General features: G+C 47.5%; 2 protein-coding genes across 2 annotated transcripts in view; one reads left to right on the forward strand and one right to left on the reverse strand.

The window, feature by feature from the left end:
* Positions 1–1731: 1731 nt before the first annotated feature.
* On the reverse strand, positions 1732–17635 carry CBY3 (chibby family member 3). Its single transcript, XM_033096922.1, has 2 exons — positions 17336–17635; positions 1732–3339 (listed from the first exon to the last, which is right to left on the reverse strand). Exons 1-2 carry the CDS (start codon positions 17633–17635, stop codon positions 2614–2616), a joined length of 1026 nt encoding a protein of 341 aa, XP_032952813.1. The 3' UTR covers positions 1732–2613.
* Positions 17636–17920: 285 nt separating this feature from the next.
* The window catches only part of CANX (calnexin), a 29674-nt gene continuing 28234 nt past the window's right edge, over positions 17921–19360 (forward strand). The window contains exon 1 of the mRNA XM_033096033.1: positions 17921–18104. The gene's annotated coding sequence lies outside the window, so the exon portion shown is untranslated. The remainder of the gene's footprint in view (positions 18105–19360) is intronic.

Raw genomic sequence — 19360 nt, forward strand, 5'->3', positions numbered from 1 at the left:
TCTAGACAAATCTACAGCTTTTGTGACCTCTCTCCTCAAGCCCAAAAAATATTTTTACAGAGGTCTGTTCCTCAGAGAGTTCTGAACTGTAGGTGGTGAGAGCCACAGATTCCTTTGTTCCTGCTTTCTGCTCTGTCACATCCCTCCCAGGGGCAATGAACTTGGCCACCTCATTCAGGGGGTAAAATTCCAGAGCAGAAAGAACAGTCAGATATCTCAAAATATCTTATCCAGCCCCATTTAATTCGGGCCCTTTATCCACTTGGATGCCCCTCCCTAAACATGGGGCACTCTGCCTGCCTACTGCTGATCTAGTAGGCAGATGCTTTTTGTTACTCTAGAACTATTTGTTTTCAAGTACTCAGGCCAAAACAATAGTTCCTAAACTTTAGTCATTCTTGCATCGCCTTTATTATTTTTGCTATTTCCCCACATTACATAATTTTTACTTCATGTTTACATGTAAATCACTTTCCGCCTCTAAAATTTTTTTTGTGATAAAATTCACATAAAACTTGAAATGTACAATTCAGTGGCTTTTAAAACATTCACAATGTTGTGCAACCATTATCACTATAGTTCCAAGAAATTTTTCTTCTACTCAAAAGGAACCCCTGCACCTGTTAAGCAGTCACACCCTTCTCCCCACTTCCCATAGCTCTTGGCAACCACCAGTCTGCTTTCTGTCTCCAGGGATTTACCTATTCTAGATAGTTTATATAAACAGAATCATACAATGTGGTTTTTTTGTGTGTTGCTTCTTTCACTTCATATAGTTTCTTCATTAATGCCTTCTTTTTCATTTTTTCCCTAGTGTATCATTTTTACTCCCTTCTCATTTCCTTTTCTGTATTTAATTTTCTTAGTTAAAATTAAATCTTATTTCACAATTATAACTATTTTAAATATTTGATCTGTATTAATATACAGAATTAAAATACAAGAACACTATTCAAAAAAATGTTTTTAAGCTTAGTGTTTAGTGACATTTTGCTAATTTCATAAGGCCACATTTTTATACTGTGAACCCCAAGAATGATGTGCCTGTTAAGGACTTCTGATGGCTAACTGGGCTAAAATTTATAGGGTCTAGCAACCATCGTTAAATGGGGGCCTCTCATGCTCTCTGTGCTTCAGGGAGAAGCCTGCGCTGAACTGCCTGCCTGCTGTGTTCCAGATGGCTGAGCCAGTCCTTCTAAAGCAGTTCCTGGAATTGTATTTCAGCCAATGGGCTGGAGCACCAAAGCTGAGCTGAAACACAGGCCTCCTTGCCCTGGCTGTCTCACAGCCATGCTGTTCCACATCCGAGCTGTTTCATGACTGAGCTGTTTTCACGGAATAAATTCTCCCCCTTCACCACATTCCAAATTGGGGATTCCTGTTATTGAATTGGCACCTATAACCTTCAACTTTTGGTCGACAAACAAAGTAGTGGTTTTGTAATCCCTAGCCCATTCCTGAAAGCAAGTTAGGCTGAGGCAGGATAGCCACTTCTCTCACCCGTTTCTCATGGCCCTAGGAAAACGGGTCAGAGTCCTACCAGACTCAAGTTTTTGGTGGATGCCCAAATGGCCTGTCTACATTCCAGGGGAGAAGGCTGCAGATTGCAGGGACCAGTGTCATCCATCAGCTTTTCAGTGATGTCGCACAAGTACATCACTCACCACACACACACAGCACCTTATATAGTACTGTGTGTGTGTGTGTGTGTGTGTGTGTGTGTGTGTGTGTGTGTGAGATGGGGGAATGGACTCCCCCATGTCCTGCGAGAGAACACCTAGCTAGAGCGACACCCAAATCAGCCACCGAAAGGAGGAAAGAGGAGTGAAGCTGACTAGGCGGTGACAGCCACAATTCAGCTCCAGGGAACTGCTGCTGGGTAGACTGAAAGTCCAGGGTGGCCAAGTCTTCTGGGTTTTCTGCAGAACACAGGAAATCTAGATTTTTTTGATGCGAAATACTCCAAATTCTTAAATGCTGGCAACTAACACAGAATGTTAAAATAGCGTAGGTTGGGCAAATCCCATCTATACAGGATTATATCCTGGGTCGGGCAGACACCCCTCATTCCACGTAGGAGGTCAGCAGGAGAGAAGTAACTCGCCAAAAGCCAGCCAGGTAGGGAGGCAGAGCCCAAAGTTTCCAGAAAGCTTTTTTAGGGGAACAGTTTCCTGGTCCTAAAATACACTTGCCCTGGACTCAGACTGAAACGCCTCCCACGAACCCCTCGAGGCTGGGAGCGCAAGGTCCGCGATCCGCCGGCCGCCTCACCGCACCCTCCATCCCAGAGAGCCCAAGGTTTCGCTGCCTCCCGGACTTCGTCCTCTGTCCCCTGGGCCAAGAAGGCCATTGCCTGCCACCCCTGCCATCTCCCGCCCGCGGCACTGCCTGCTGCAAGCCTAGCTCCCACTGTGTTCCTAGCGGGCCACACACAAGCCTACTCCACGGCCCTATCGCCCCCTCGCGAGACGGGCTGCCGGCTGAACCACCTTTCCACACCAGGAACCGGAATCCGGCTCCCGTGGGCGCGCAGCCCCCAGGCCGCCTGCGCCGGGCCCCACCAAGGCGCCAGGGCCGCGGCGAGTAAAGAGGCGCGCGAACACCGCACGGACTTTATTGCGTGCCCGCGGCCCCAGCGTGGGCGCGCCGTCCGCGCCGTCGCGCCTGCTCCGTCCGCCAGACGCGCGCCGAGTCCGCCGTGCTGGTCTCGCTGCTTTGATTCTGCATCAGGTGCACGCGCGCGGTGGTTTCCGTCAGCATGTCCATGAGCAGCTCCTGCTGCAGCTTCAGGTAGTTGTTCTCTTCCAGCAGCGCTTGGCTCTTGCCGCGCTGCCCCTGTGCGTTCCGGCCCGGGCTGGTAGGCGAGGGCGGCGGCAGCGGCGTTGATCGCCCGGGCGGGTCCTCGGCCGCCCAGCGGCCGTCGCGGAACACGAAGGCCTCGTTGCTGAGGCGGGTCCGCGGCGCGCCGTAGTTGAGGCCCAGCTCGGCCTGGCGCGTGCGGTGGTCCAGCAGGTAGAAGGTGGACATGGAGGAGATGTGGCGGAGCGGCGGGCGCCGCGGCGAAAAGCGCCGCGAGCAGTGGTCGGCCCAGAACTGCTGTAACTCCTCCCACAGGCGGCTGGCGTGGCCCAAGGCCAGGCACCGGAAGCCTTCCAGGGCTAGGGCCGGGTGGGCGCCCAGGGGGCGCGCGGGGTACCCGGAACAGAGCCTCGAGGATGCAGGAGATAGGGGTTGGCCCCTTGCCTCGGGACCCCGGTGTCCTGATTGATGAAGGTTAGGCAGGGTCACTGCTAGGGAGCAAAGGTACGGGTGAGCAGCCTGCTCGGTGCCGGCTGCCTCCTAAAACCGCGAGGCTCGGTGGACAGGGCTGGCCACTGAGGAGCCCATCCGTGCACACTTGCTGTAGCCGCAGTCTCCCAAAACCACCTTTCCCAAAGACTTCTGGGTTAGGCCCTGGGGACAGAGATGCCAATGAAGGACCAGATCACTGCTCTCTGAGGGCTGGGCGGCGGCTGGGGAGGGGGGAATGATAGACCCAGGTACTTCGAAGGTGCCCAGGACTTTGCCAGGTGGGTTGGGGATAGGTAAGAGAGCCTCTAGGGAGAGTGAAGAGCCGGGAAAGGCTGGCACGTTCCCAGAGGTGAGGAGGAGCTTAGGGTGGGGCTGGTGTAAGGTACTCAGCTGGGCACAACAGAAGAGGAAGCTGGACAGGAGGACGAGGGCAACGCTGAAGGTTACAAAGCCAGGGCTGGATCTGGATTCTGGAAAGTATTTGGTGGGATGTCTAGCATAACCAGCAGCGTGACTGCCCTCATCACTGAGTTATTCTACAACCTCGAACTGGCATGAACTGGCACATGCTCCGTTTCAGGCCCTGGTCTGGGCAGGGAGTCCCACCCAGCCCAGCCTATGGCTGCCCTCAAGATGCCGCTGGTCCAGCTAGGAAGCCAGATGTGTGTGTAGATAGATCACAGTCCAGTGTGCTCAGTCACATCCTGGGGGTGACTGAGCCATGGGCTCGGACCTCCGCTTAGGGCTCGAGGTAACGAGTTGTGCAGATACGCGTGACTTTTGTTCCAAGCAGACTACATCCTCAGAGAAGCTAAAGTGCAGGTCCCGTTCTCCCTCCTCCTCCCCGCCACCCCCCATAAGTGCTAATTCTGTTGTGTGAGAAGAGGACTATGCCCTCTTTGAAATTCCTCTTCTCCCTGTGAAGGGGGAAAAGGGAAAGAACCCTGGGGTAGTGTTCCCTCTGTCATGCCTTCATCAATTCAACACATGCTTATTCCTCACACATAGCTGCGTAAAGGCTGGGAGGTGCTATCCCCTAGCTGTGGCTCAGGGACAGGTCTTGGGAAGCCTGCAGAGGACCCAAGAGGAGCAACTAGGCCCACCCTTGAGGTTGCATCTTCCCAGAGGACCCTTTCCTGAGAATCCTCACTTCCTGTTGTTCCTCACCTGGAGGATATGTTGGAGGTGCCGAGCTGCTGTCCCAGGCCTGGCCCCATCTCTGAACCACTCAGCTGATGTCCACCTGCTATGACTCAACAATGTCTCCAGGACAAATTAGCCCAGCACAAAAGGGGTGCTGACTGCCAAGCCATAAAACAGATCCTAGGCTCTCCCCTGTATTTGGTCAGCACATGTAGTGAGTGCCTACTGTGTTCCAGGCACTGTTCTAGGAAATGTGTTGAAGACATTCTGTCATCAAGCTATCATTCTTGGAAGGGGACATAAGCAGAGCCTGAGATAGGCATTTGTCCTGGGGCAGTGAACAAGATAGTCCCTCATGAAGCTACTAATGTAGGGTGTCATGGGTCGGGTTCCTGAGAAGCAGAGTCTGAAATGAGAATTCTTGTTTGAGTGATTTATTGGGGAAGTGCTCTTGGAAGAAGGAAGCGAGGGAAGCAGGACAGGGCAGGGAAAAGAGCCAAAGCTAAGCAAGAGTGTGGCCTCGGGGGGACTATCTTCAGCTTGATCCCCCGGGGAACTGTAGAATCCACCACAAAGGTAGGTCTCCTTATCACCGGGGACCCAGTCTTTTGTGCCCTCTCATTTCAGTCATTGGCAGGGAAGCTGTGAGCTGTCAACCAACACTTAAGGCACCTATGGGGTGGGTGCACCCCCAGTAAAAGGGATCTGTGAGGTGCCAACAGCATAGAGGAGGAGGAAGAGACTACATAATAAAAATGAACTGAATAAAAATTTGTGATCTATACAATGAAGAAAATAGAGAGTAAAGTGACTAGGACAGGGTGAGGGGTAGGAACTAATAGACATGGTGCTCAGTGAAGGCACTTGATTGACATTCATGCTGAGCTGAGTAAGGAGACCCCCAGCTACATGAAGATCAGGGGTTAGAAGCAGGAAGGAGCGGGGCATGTTTGAAGGACAAGCCCCCTGAGCTGGTGGAAGGAAGTGAAGTCAACCCTACCTGCCAAGCACACCCCGTTGACTGCCATCACCTCTATTTGGAATTTCTGACTCCAAGGGTCTCTTCCAAGGGCCTCCCTGTTAATCCTGCCTCCTGCCTGGCCCTACTAGGGATCAGACCCAGCTCCTGGGGAGCTCACACCCTGGGGCAGAGCCAGGTAGCTCCATCTCCTGGAAAACGTTTTTCTTGAACAGTTTTATTGACAATAAACTACATATATTTATAATGTACAGTTTGATATGTTCTGATAATGTATGAAATCACCAAAATAAAAAATAAAAATCTTTACCAAAATTAAGATAGTGAAGGTATCCATTATGTTCAGAAGTTTCCTCTGCTCCCAACACTATGGATTCATTTGCATTTTCTGGAGTGTATATAAATGCAGTTGTTTAGTATGTACTTGTTTTGCACTAGCTTCTTACAGCATAATTATTTTGAGATTCATCCATGTTGTTGCATTTATCAACAATTCATTCCTTTTATTGATGAGTAGTATTCTGTTATATAGAATGTGTTTTCCCATCCACTTGATGGAAATTTGGGTTTCCAGTTTGGGGGCTGTTACAAGTCCAGCTGCTATGAACACCCATGCACTGTGTGTCCACGTGCTTTCATTTCTCTTGAATGGGTCACATGATAGGTATATGTGAACCTCTCTATGAAAAGCTATCAAACTTTTCCCAGAATGGTTGTACCAGCAGTGAAAGAGTTTCTGTTCCATCACATACTTGTCACCCCTTTTATGGTAAACCTTTTTATTTTTAGTCATTCTAGTGGGTGTTTCTAAATTGTGGTTTTAATTTTCCTCACAGCTGATGAAGTTGGATGTCTTTTCAGGTGCTATTTGTTACCCTCCTTCGTGACGTTCAATGCTTTTGCCCATTTTTTCCCACTGGATTGTTTGTCTTATTGATATAAGGAGTTCTTTAATGCTACATAGTTGTCCAGTATGTTTTGCAAATATTTTCTCCCAGCCTGTGGCTTGCCTTTTAAAGTCAAAGTTTTTAATTTTGATTAAGTCCAATTTATCAGTCTTTTTCTTTTGTAGTTTATGCTTTTTGTGTCATATTTAAGAACTCTTCGCCAAAACTAAAATCACTAAGATTTTCTCCACTGTTTTGTTCTAGAAGTTTTCTGGTTTTAGTTTTACATTTAGATCTGTGCTCCATTTTGAGTTAATATTTGTTTATAGTGGAGGTAGGAGTCGATCTTTTTCATATAGATGTCAAGTTGATCCAGTGCCATTTACAAAAAAGACTAGCCTTCCCCCCAGCTGTAGTCCTGTCTTCGTTGTTCATCATGTGACTGTCTCTTCTTGGGAGCTCCCTTCTCTTCCATTGGTTTCTCTATTCTTGCACCAATACTATGTTTTCCTAATTATTGTAGCTTACAGTACGTCTTGATAGCTGGTAGTGTAAATCTTCCAACAATATTTTTAAAAGATTACTTAGGCTTTCTAGGTTCTTTGAATTTCCATGTAATTTTTATTCCAGATAATTGAATTGGCATTCTAGCTTTAAAATTAGAATGTCAGTTACCACAAATGAAACCCTCTTGCTCAGTGTCCACAGCTCTCTCTTCCTGTCATCAGGACACTTGAGGGCTCAGATCAGCCCTCAGAAGGTTGCAGGCTGGATGTGGAACCAGAACCTAGGGATATTGTAACGCAGCCTGTGATTCGTTCTAATTCACATTCTCTCTCTCCCTCCCCCACGCATCCCTCCCCCAAGAGTGTCTGTGTTATTAAAGCTAATTTTCATTAAAAATCATGATACTTCAGGCAGATCATGGGTGACCATGTGTCATGCAGTGTGTCACGCAGGGTCTCTGGTCCCGCCCCCCACATAAGAATGCAGGACATGGTGAAGCTAAAAAGGAACACCCACAGAACCATAGATAGGGGAGTCATACCACTATACTCTCGCTGGCGGCTGGGTTGGAGGCACAGAAAGCAGGAGCCACACTATCCGCAACCTGCAGTCCACTTCTCTCTCTGCCAACCCACCTCACTTCCTAGCTGCAACCTGCCGTGCTAGCTGCAATCCGCTCTTGCTAGCTCAGCCACCATCTTCTTGCTAGCCCCCCATTTTTTGCTAGCGTAGCCACAGCAGTTATATTAGTGGCCAATGGCTCACTGGTTACAGCTGACGGCCAACTAGCCACAGCTGATGGCCATCCAATCACAGTTGATGCCATTTACTACTCAAGTGAGCACCTTTCCACGTGAGGGTGAGAGCCTGGGAACTGCACTCCTGGCTCTGTCCGCACCCCATGGGATACAACAACTTTCAATTTCTCTTATTTCCATGGAGTTCAAAAAAGGAAAAGCTGCAAGGAGGTCTTTATTTGATAATTTGAACAGGAAAAGGTTAGGGAGCTGAGGAACAATTTCTTTTTAACATGTTAACTCTTTTCACTAGCAGACCTTGATATTGAGGAAATTTAATGAAAACTACAGAATTTGAAGATCCACAATTAAAAAAAGCAATATGTCCTGGCTCCTTTGATGGACTCCATCTTAATGTTGTCACTGAAAAGACCAGATTGGAGCCCATGAGAAAAGGAGTGTCAGGTCCCAAGAGGTCTAAGGACGTGAGATTCGTTCTGATGGCACAGAGGAAAGGAGAAGAGGACCTAAATGATTTCCATTTCCCCACACCATAGGTAAATGCCGTAGTCGCTGTGTATGTCGGTGAATCTCTTCTGGCGACTGAGAGGAATATTTCCAAAACCTAGGAAGCAAAATCTTGTGATTTCAGTTCTGCTTCTAAGATATTCTGTTAGTGACATTGGCCCTTCCTGGAAACAACAATAAGGTGTTCTCTGTGCTATTACAGCTTTAAAAAAAACATTCTGCACTTGTATAAAACTTGCTGAAAACAAGAAATCAAACAAAAGCACAGTTATAAAAAATGCACATGCTTCACCCAGAACCTCCATTGTCTATGGCGTTGGTTATACACACCTAAGAAGGCACCTTGCAGAAAAGGATACCTACCCCTCTGGTTTGTCCTCTCCTGGGCTTTTCTTTCTTTAGCTTCTCTTGCGCTGGGTGGGGACAGCAGTGAGTGACACTGCAGTGGTGTCTAGGGGTACACAGCTCCCCTTGCCCCCATGCAGCTGGCTCCCTACCCATTATGCCTTAAAATTAGTTCCATGCAGTCCTTTGGAATCTGCAATACTCTCAATATTTAAATTTTTTGTTTTCATAAAAAATCTGAAAAAAATGTTACGATGTTCTATCTGCTCGAGATAACCACCTTTAGGAAGCGCCACAGAACCTGAGAGGCTGCATCTGGGTTCGAGTGGCAGAGGCCAAGGGGAAGGCAAGTCGGCACGGGAGTGCTGAGCTCCTCTGTGAATGGGAGAGTTCAGAGTCTGAAGAGTGAAAAGGGGACCAAGTGTGCATCGTGGCACAGCACACAGCATGAGCCAGCTGGATTTCAGGACATCTGCCTCAGGCACTGGGACCAGGTCACCGCTTAGACACACTCATTTTCAGCAGAAACACATTTTTTTGTTGTCCCATTTAAATGTTAATTTGAATATTTTTGTTTTCTAGGTGTAACTTTATGGCTTTATGTTTGTATGAGAGCTATAAATAAATGAATGTACAGTGTGGACTTATGCATAGAGGTATTTAAACAAAGTGTGGAGGGTTAAACTGATTAGCTCATGGATGGTTTGTCCCAAATAATTCCCTTTTACACAGGTACCTGTTATCTTTTAAATGAAAGTCTGAGGCTTTCTGCAGAAAACAGAAGCATTTTCTGGGCTTTTAACTTCTAAAATAGGCTCTAAACAATTGTCTTAAATTGTGAGAGCCTGGCTTTTTTTTTTTAAGTTGTAAATTTAAAAATTGTACAAGGACCACCTGTATACCTTTTATCCAGATTCCCCTACAGTCAGCATTTTACACCATTTCGTGTATCATTTCTGAACCAGTTAACATATATTATGGCCCTTTGTCCTTAAATACCTCAGTGAGTATTCTCATATATAACCACAGTAGTCGTGTGAATTTATATTGATACAGTACTTTAAATGACCATCCATATTTCATTTTTATCAGTTCACTAATAATGTCCTTTATAGCATTCTTCCCCCCTTTCTTCTGCCTCCACCCCCCCCCCCGCCCACTCCGGTTCAAGCCGTTGTTTCTCAGTCTAGTTGTGTAGGACACAGCTCCCTGGCCCATGCTGGTATTACGAGCCTTGTGCTCCCCCCGACTGGGGTAGTCGGTCTCCAGTCGACGGCTGCTCACCGCAGCTCCTGGCAGCACACAGCAGCCCGTGGCAGCCCATGGCAGCTCACGCCAACCTCCGCTGCTCATGGCAGCCCAGCTCCAGTGAGAGCTGTTGTTCACAATCTTAGCTGTAGAGGGCTCAGCTCACTGGCCCATGTGGGAATCCAGCCGGTGACCTCAGCATTAGGAGCACGCGCTCCAACCACTTGACCCACCGGGCCGGCCCCTTTGTAGCATTTTTGTCCCTCCAGGATCAGATCCCATCTAGGAACAGGTATTGTATTTAAGTATTGCCATGGAGCCTTCTCTATTGTGGGCAGACACTTCAAGACCATCTAAATATCCTGGTCGTCATTAAAATTTCCCTCTATAGTTAACATCCATTGGTGATTCTTGCCTGATCTAATCTTTACCATTATGGTTGCCAAATGATGCTTTTCCAACACTAGCGCTCACTTCATATTTATCAGTTGGCTCTCAGAATTCTGCTTTAAATGAGATCTTCCTTCTGCAATCTTGTCACTGTGAGATAATAGAAAACGTATATTGATCTCTGCCCCCGGTTCGTGGCACAGAGCTCCTAAAATCCTTGTAATTGCCTAAGTGATAAGAGCACTAGCAGCATCTTCTGTTCTAATATTTGGTCTTTGACCTCTGTTGCTGGCACAGAGCTCCTGAATCCCTTGGAGTTTCCTGGGTGATAGGAACGTCTTTTTTTCTAATGAGGTGACTCTTGGTGGGCTCCTGAATGGGGGGGTTGGTCACCAGAAAGACCAAGCCATGATTAGAAGATTGGAATATTCAGTACTCCCTCCCCCATTCTCTGGAAAAGGGAGAGGGGCTGGAAATGGAGTTAATGATTGATCAAGCCTCCATAAAAATCCCCGAAAGGGCCGGCCCAATGGCTCAGGCGGTTGGAGTGGCATGCTCCAAACGCTAAAGGCTGCCGTTTCGATTCCCACATGGGCCAGTGGGCTCTCAACCACAAGGTTGCCAGTTCAATTCCTCGAGTCCTGCAAGGGATGGTGGGCAGCGCCCCCTGCAACTAAGATTGAACACGGCACTTTGAGCTGAGCTGCCGCTGAGCTCCAGGATGGCTCAGTTGGTTGAAGCGCGTCCTCTCAACCACAAGGTTGCCGGTTCGACTCCTGCCAGGGATGGTGGGCTGCACCTCCTGCAACTAGCAATGGCAACTGGACCTGGAGCTGAGTTGTGCCCTCCACAACTAAGATTGAAAGGACAACAACTTGACTTGGAAAAAGTCCTGGGAGTACACACTGTTCCCCAATGAAGTCCTGTTCCCCTTCCCCAATTAATTAAAAAAAAAAAAATTCCTGGCTTCATCAAGCTTCCATGTGTTGATCCACATACTGGGAGGGTGACACACCCCAACTCCACAGGACGGAAACTCCTGCGCTTGGGACCCTCCTAGACCTTGCCCTGTGTCACTGCATCTGGCTGTTCATCTGTATCCTTTATCATATCCTTAATAAACTGGTAAATGTGAGTGTTATGTAAAATTTCCCAGGGCCAAGAGACCATAGGGAGGGCTGACAACTCCAGCCTTATATCAAGAGTTTATTAAGGGAACCTACACAGGTGGCTCGTCTTGGGTGGGAGCGAGATAACATGGATGTCCTCCAGGCCACGTGGCAGGCACTAAGGGACAGGGCAGGATGGACGGGGCACTGGGGTGTGACCCGCCCCAGATAAGGGGAAAATGCCTTACGTGCTTGGGGTGGGGTGTGTGTACAACGACCTGTTCCAGGAACAAGCATGAGGTGGGACGCGGGGAGGGGTCCATGGGACAGTCTCTGAAGGGACTTTCGGAAAGCAGTCTCCATTCTGGCCCGGATCTAGCTGGCAGGTCCAGCAGACAGGCAGCGATCCCGTCACAGAATAGTCTCTCTTCTCCGCAGTAAGTGTTTCCATGAGTTCTGTGAGCTGTTTAGCAAATAACCAAATCCAAGGGGGAGGGGTTCATGGGAACCTCCGATTTGTAACCAAGTCCAGCAGAAGTTGTGTGTAACTTGGGACCCGTTACTTGTGATTGGCACCTGAAGGTGGGGGGAGTCTCTTGGGACTGAGTTCTTCCTCTGTGTGATCTGATGCTGTCTCCAGGTAGGTAGTATCAGAATGGAGTTAAGTTGTAGGACATCCAGTGGGCGTCAGAGAATTGCTTTCTGGGGGAAATCCCCCGCACATTTGGTGTAGGAAGTGTGAGTGTGGTAGTAGTGTGAGAGTACAGGAGAAACATGGAATAGTGTAGGTTTTCTCTTTACAGGTATAGACATTAATTTCTATTTTTCTTTTTAAAAATGTGTTGACAGTTGTATTTTTCAGTGTTTCATAGTTCACTTAATTATTTTGATTTTCAAATGGCTGGGCCCTCCCCCAGAGATTCTGATGAAATGTTCTGTGGGCATAGCTTGGGTACTGGGGTTTTAAAAGCTAATGTACAAAAAAGCCTTGCAATGTAAAACATGGAGACCAAGGCTAGCAAACAGAAAAGAAAAAAGCAACTTAGAGGAAACAGGGAAAAGTTTAGATTAAAAAATCTTAACCTGAAAGTATGAGAATAGCAGTTTGGTGGAGTGAGGTCAGCAAATTCTCTCTCCAGAAAACAATTATAAAACTGGAGAAAATAATTTTTAAACAGGGCTCTGGAAATCGACCAAAAGCAAATGAGAAATTGAGAAGCACTTATCCATGAATAACTGCTGAAATCTGGGTGAGAACAGTAAGGATCTGTGGCATTTTTGCCTGGGGCTGCTCACAGTCCCCTAGCTTGGTCAGCAGGATAAGCTGCACCGGGACAGGGCAGGCTGCAAAAGCCAATGGCTTCACTGCCAGAGGGAGCTCCCTGGATTTGGAACAAACCACAGTGAGATATCACACTACACACCCACTAGAATGGCTGTAATCAAAAGGACAGACAATAGCAATTGTTGGTGATGATGTGGAGAAACTGAAACCCTCTTCCAGGGGAATGTAAAATAAAGCAGCCACTTTGTTCTCAAAAAGTTAAACTTACCCTACAAGTCAGCAATTCTATCTTGATGTACTACCCAAACAAAATGGAAATATGTCCACATAAAGACTTGTGTACAGGGGCCGGTCTGGTGGCTTAGGCAGTTGGAGCTCTGTTCTCCTAACTCTGAAGGCTGCTGGTTTGATTCCCACATGGGCCAGTGGGCTGTCAACAAGGTTGCCAGTTCGACTCCTCAAGTCCCACAAGAGATGGTGGGCTATGCCCCCTGCAACTAAGACTGAACACAGCACCTTGAGCTGAGCTGCCGCTGAGCTCCCAGATGGCTCAGTTGGTTGGAGCGCATCCTCTCTACCACAAGGTTGCTGGTTCGACTCCCGCAAGGGATGCTGGGCTGCGCCCCCTGCAACTAACAACCGCAACTGGACCTGGAGCTGAGCTGAGCCCTACACAACTAAGATTGAAAGGACAACTTGACTTGGAAAAAATCCTGGAAGTACACACTGTTCCCCAATAAAGTCCTGTCCCCTTCCCCAATTAAAAAAAAAAAAAAAAGGACTCGTGTACAAATGTTCATAGTATCATTACTTATTATAGCTGAAACCTGGAAACAATCTAAATGTCCATCAGCTGTTCAATGGATAAACAAAATGTGGTATACCCATGTGTGGGGGTCCAGAATGAGCCACCCCAAGAAGTGCCTCAGTGGTATACAGAGTACTTTGAGCTAAAGGCAATTTTAGCTTCAGTCTCAGAAACTTCTGCCCCTCTCTTTTAACTACCTAGAAGAATTTGAATTAGAGGCCTTGTCCATAAGCGATTATCAGAAATAACTTCTTTTGACCTATCTATAGGGCAGGGCAGACTTCTATTTATTGAGTGCCTGCTCTTATCATCCTGCAATGACCCTTTGAGGTCCGGAAGGCACCTTACATCATCCCTTGCTCAGGGTATCTTATGTATCTCAATCTCCCTTTCTATCTCTGAACCTCTCCTGTATATGGGGCTCCTATACATATGTGTGCTTTAAATTTTATTTTCTCTTGCTAATTTGTCTCATGTCTATTTGATTATTAGACCAGCTGATAGAACCTTGAGGGTAGAGGATAGTTTGTGCCTCCCCCACACATGCAATGGAATATTGTTCAGCAATAAAAAGAAATGAATTCCTGATACATGCTACAACATGAATCAACTGCAAAAACATTATGCTAAGTAAAAGAAATCAAATAGACCACATATTGTATGATTCCATTTATATGAAATAAAGAAAAGGGAAATCAATAGACGGAGAAAGCAGTTCAATGGTTGCCTGAGGTTGGCTAAGAGTTGACTGCAAATGGGTACACAGGAACTTTTGGGTGATGGAAATATTCTAAAATTGGATTGTGATAATGGTTGCACAATTCTATAAATTTACTAAAAAGTATTGAATCTTACTTACAGTAGGCAAACTTTATGGTATGTAAATTATATTTCAATAAGGTTTAAAAAAATGATGTAAGGTGTTAAACAAAAAACATTTCATGGCCAAAATCTTTTCTGAAGGAAGGGGTTTATTGAGCCAAAACACTAGTCAGAAAAGGACCAGGTCCTGCGCATGCACTCTGAATCACCAACAGCAGGGCCAGACGGAGAAGGCAAGATGTCTACAATCCTGGGGTAGATGGGCTTTTATGGAAACAGTTTGGGGAAGAAACATGTATGTTGTTTTGAAAGAATTTACATTGGCTTTAGATAAAAAGAGTGGGAGATGGTGACGCGGGAAGAGTTCTGGGTTAGGTGCAGAATCTGTAAGGAAGACATGTTTGCTCCTTTAGACTGATGGTGGGCAACAGTCCAGAAGGTGTAAGCAAGAAGTACTGGTGACTGGACATTCTCTTTAGATAATTGTACAAATAGTCACCTGGAAGTTAATTCAGTTTCAACATATACTCAGGAATGTAAGCAGTTTTGTTGGTTTTGCCCTGCAGTTGTTATTTGATTAATCGCTCTTGTCTCTTCCTTCCACCCTTTAGTGTGCTGTAATTTAATTTAGGACATTTCAGAATTTTCTCCTTGTCAGAGGGCAGAATACAGACAATTTTAGATGTGCAAGATTTCAAAAAAACTAGTACACAGTCTTTCTCAGGAAGCAGCCGGAGGACGTAACTACCAACTGAGGTAGTAGACCTCGAAAAAGGTTATTAAAGGAAAATTAAAACATATGTTTATACAAAGAGTGGTACACCATGTGTATGGCAGGTTTATATCATATAACCAAAAATTGGGTGCAGCCGGGTGTCTATTACCTGATGAATGGATAAGCGAACTGTGGCACATTCATAGGATAGAATATTACTCAGGAATTAAAAGCACAAATGATTCAAAAGCAACAAATGGCATACTTGTACAACAGAATGTTACTCAGGAATTAAAAGCATTCAATGTTAACATAGATGAGGATCTGAAAGGTGTTGCAGTTTCTTTCCCTTCACTGGATCTTCAATGGCACCTTTGTTAAGCTCAACAAAACTTCAGTTAACATGCTGGGGGCGTGGAACAATATATTGCATGGGGGTACCCAAATCTGAGGTCAGAAATGAATGGATCTATAAGTGTGGTTATGGCAAAATCAACAGGAAGTGAATTGCCCTGAGATAACACTTAGACTGTTCCGTCTCATGGTAAATATGGCATCATCTGCATGGAGGATTTGATTCATGAGATCCATACCGTTGAAAAACCTTCAACTTCCTGCGGCCTGCAAATTATCTTTTCCAGGAGAAACCGGATCGACAGGTTTATTAGAAGGATGAACTGAGATGATTACCATGATTATTTTTGTAATTTGGTCAGTTAATAAACAGTGACTGCTTTCAAATTGAGAGGAGAGGAGAGGAGAGGAGAGGAGAGGAGAGGAGAGGAGAGGAGAGGAGAGGAGAGGAGAGGAGAGGAGAGGAGAGGAGAGGAGAGGAGAGGAGAGGAGAGGAGAGGAGAGGAGAGGAGAGGAGAGGAGAGGAGAGGAGAGGAGAGGAGAGGAGAAAGGAGAGGGGAAGGGAGGAGCGGGGAGGAGAGGAAGGAAGGAAGGAAAGGAAATCTTATTTCTGTCCTTGGAAGTTTGTCCTTGGCTTCCGCCTTTGAAACATTATGCTTTAGCTGAAAAATCCCTGGCAGGATCCTTTGCAGGTCTTCCAGTCCTGCACTGTCTTGAGCCTGCTGTGTCTTGAGCCCAGACCCAGGATCCCCAGGACCAGCCAAGCATGAATTCCCTCTTTTTGGGGGCTCCACACTTCACCTCCCATCACTTAGGCTCACACTCTTTTTTTTTTTTTTAAACTTTTATTTATTTGTGTTTTTCCAGGACCCATCAGCTCCAGTAGCTGTTTCAATCTAGTTGTGGAGGACACAGCTCACAGTGGCCCATATGGGGATCAAACCGGCAACCTTGTTGTTAAGAGCACTGGGCTCTAACCAACTGAGCTATGCGGCCGCCCTAGGCTCACACTCTTAGTGTTGGCTTTGGTTGCTCTTTCCCTAGCCCCTGAATGCAATGGACCGTTCTTTAGCATCGACAGTTAATGCTTTTGTTTCCATAAACCTACCATTTCCTAATCCTGCACTTTAATCAACTGCAAAAAGTGGCTTCCTACCCAGCTTCACAGCTGCTAGTCTGTCTCTCTTTCAGACCTCCCTGAAATAATATTAAAATAATAATTCAAAAACAATCTAAATTGTGATCCAAATCTAAAAACTCTCCCTACAAATCCTTGGCTAGGCCTTCAAGGTCTGCTCCTAACCAGCTCTGGAGCTGACTTTCCTGAGCACCTTTCTCCAGTTCAAACACTTCCATACATGGTGTTCCCAAACACACGATACCCATTTTCCTGCCTTTCCATATGCTGTTCCCTCATCTAAAGAAGCCTTCCTCCAACTCTCCACCTATAGAAATCCTGCGTATCCTGCCAAGCCCAGCTCAAGTCTTACCTATTTCCCTGTCCATTCCAGGTGAAAAGCAGTTCCTCGCAACTCAAAACCCCACCAAATTCTGTTTAGTACCACCATCTTTTAGCATATACCTTTGCTGGAGTAGCTGTTTTGCTCACATACAGTTTCTGTAACTACATTTTAAGCTCCTTGTTTGGAACATGTGGCATCCAGAATACTATGCTGCCTTGAATATCCACTTCCCCGAGTAAACAAGAAAGCAAAACTCCCTTACGCAAATTTGGGGGCTGGGAGTTTAAGAATATTAAACTCAAGTAAACATGCAAACACCACACTCTAACACCTCTTTTCCCCTACTAGGTGGCATGAGGGAATAAAGCTTGTTCTAAGATAGGTAATACACCTATTGATTCTAGTTTTTTCCATTCTAGGAATCAGCCTCTGGGTATCCAAACAAATGGAAGGCAGAGACCAGGACCCATAAAGGTCTAAGAAAACCTTAGGCTACTTCCATTTCCTGAGGCGGCATATTGACCAGTGAAGATGCGCTAAAAGTGGGCTTCAAAAATTGTGTGTTTGAAATCTTTTACCATTGCACCATCCTTTTCTCTCAATCCTGTCGGGTGTCTGTTGTACTAATTGTACTTCAGGAAACATCACAAATTGAAAGTTGAAAAAAACCTTGCATTACAGCATTCTGGACTCTAGTTTTCCATGGGTAAAGTGGAGGCCGCACTCTGCTAGGCCCAGAGCGATGACTCTGCAGGAACGGTGACGCGTGGTTACACAGCGCTGTGCAGGCAACTGCAGGCCGTGCGGAAGGAGCCGGTGCGGGTTCCGCCTGCACCCTGTCCGGGCCTCGCACTCGCTGCAAGGGGAAATGGCCCTTCCCGATGGTCCGCCAGACCGCCCACTCCTTCAGCCGCTTGCCATTTGCCCCCACAGCGAGGGGAACGGCATGCCGGTCCTGGGGCCCGGATCCAGGAACCGAAGGGTCGAAACTACCTTCGGTTGAAACGCCCGGCAGTCTGCCCATTAAGACACCAGGGCAACGGGGCGCGGGAACGCCTGCCGGGCGGGCCCCGCCCCAGGGCGCGCGCCCACGGTTCCCAATCGGCCGTGGCCCGCCCCTTCCCCTCCCGCCCAACCAACAGCCACTTCCTGTCTCACTCCCAGCCAACCCCCACACTCCACGAAGAATAGCCCTAGGGGGCGTATGGGAAGGTGATTAGAGCGATGGCCACACTGACCAACCGCATTCCGGAGCTGGCGCGGTGGGGGCGGAACTTGGCACTAGCCGTAGCTACTCAGGAGCGAGGGGAGGACGTGGGGCCGGGTTTCGTGCGGCGGTGCTCGCTCGCGAGGTGCAGCGGCAGCCTAGGCCTCTTGGTTCTGCGGCACGTGACGGTCGTGCCGCCTCTGCTGCTGTCTCTCCTGCAGCGTGGGGCCAGGTGTGCGGGCAGGAGGAAGTGCGGGCGCCGCCGGCGGTCTCGGGGAGGCTCGAGGTGAGACTGGAGGCCTACGGGTGTCTTAGGGCCTGTGAAGACCCCGGGGGCCTTGGTGCGCGGCCCCGCGGCCGAGGGGTCGGGCGTGGCCGGGGCGGAGGGGTCGGGCTGGGTTTCGAGGGCTCAGGCCCGGCCCGACGCTCGGCTCCGGCCGTGTGGGGCGAGCCTGAACCTGGGCCGCCTTGGTTGGGGAGCCAGGCGCAGGCCGCGCCGCTGGGGTTGGGAGGCGTGGCAGGTGCCCTGAAGCCTACCTCGACCTCAGCGAAAACCAGCTTCTTTCTATGGCTTTGCTTCCAGGGCTTTCTCAGGCCTTTTGCTGGCTGCCTGAGAAGCCTCGAGGTGGGCTGGAGTAACCGGCTATAGATCTGGAGTGGGATCGGGCTTAGTCACTACCCTTAGTACTGGGAAAGGTGATATCGGACCGACAGACAATATTTAGGACTAGTGTTACAGGTTCAATATTTGAAAATAAAACCGCAGGGCGAAGACTGGCTCCTAGCACCCTGAAGAGAATGTGCTAGAACACGCAGTGGTTGAAAAACTTGTCTTAACATTTTTACCTGTTAGGGGGTGGGGTGTAATCCAATCGCAAATTCACCGGACATTAAAAGCAGGGAAGCACCCAAAAGCTCACTGTGGGCAGGTCGTTTGATAGTGGAGGAACAGGCAGGCCCGAAGCCATGAAATGACTGGCCCAAGGTCATGCAGTTAATTTTATGATCACATTGGGATTATAGTTGAGGGCTAGGCAGTTTTGGTATTAAGGTTAAGGCCCTGTTGCATGGCCTTCATCAGCCGTTTGTTGCTGTGTGAACTTGGGCAATTTACTTACCTTTTGTACCACGTTTCTCCCCAAGTGATGGGTATACTAATACCTGTTGGAGTTATTAGAATTAAATTAAGATGTGTATAAAATAGGACAAAGATGTCTGATACATACTAACTACACAGCAAATTACTGCAATAAATTATAGTCTGATGCTGTTGGTCCTCCACACTGACAGACATCCTACTCTTAAAGTTGGTTAAGTCCTGTTTCCCAGGGCCTGCAGTCATATTTATGGCAATGAGAGGAAAAAACTGGACCTAGTGGATCAACTGCTAAGCATGACACTGAATGCTGGTTGAGGGAAGTTAAACTGAGCTGAATATTAAAAGCTTAGGAGGACAAAGGTGAGCCACAGTTAAGTCTCATTTAGGAAATGGAACATTTTGCTTGATATTTTTAATAAGTAAAAGTTTTTTTTTAAAGGGAA

The sequence above is a fragment of the Rhinolophus ferrumequinum genome, chromosome 24 (assembly GCF_004115265.2).
Source record: "Rhinolophus ferrumequinum isolate MPI-CBG mRhiFer1 chromosome 24, mRhiFer1_v1.p, whole genome shotgun sequence".
Lineage (NCBI taxonomy): Eukaryota > Metazoa > Chordata > Mammalia > Chiroptera > Rhinolophidae > Rhinolophus > Rhinolophus ferrumequinum.

Excerpts from the sequence above, each read along its gene's own strand:
- CBY3 (XM_033096922.1), bottom strand. The coding sequence starts at position 17,635 with ATGGGCAGACTGCCGGGCGTTTCAACCGAAGGTAGTTTCGACCCTTCG. Across the intron at positions 3,340-17,335 it reads ATCGCTCTGGGCCTAGCAGA|GAGGCAGCCGGCACCGAGCA; the intron begins GTGCGGCCTCCA and ends TCGCGGTTTTAG.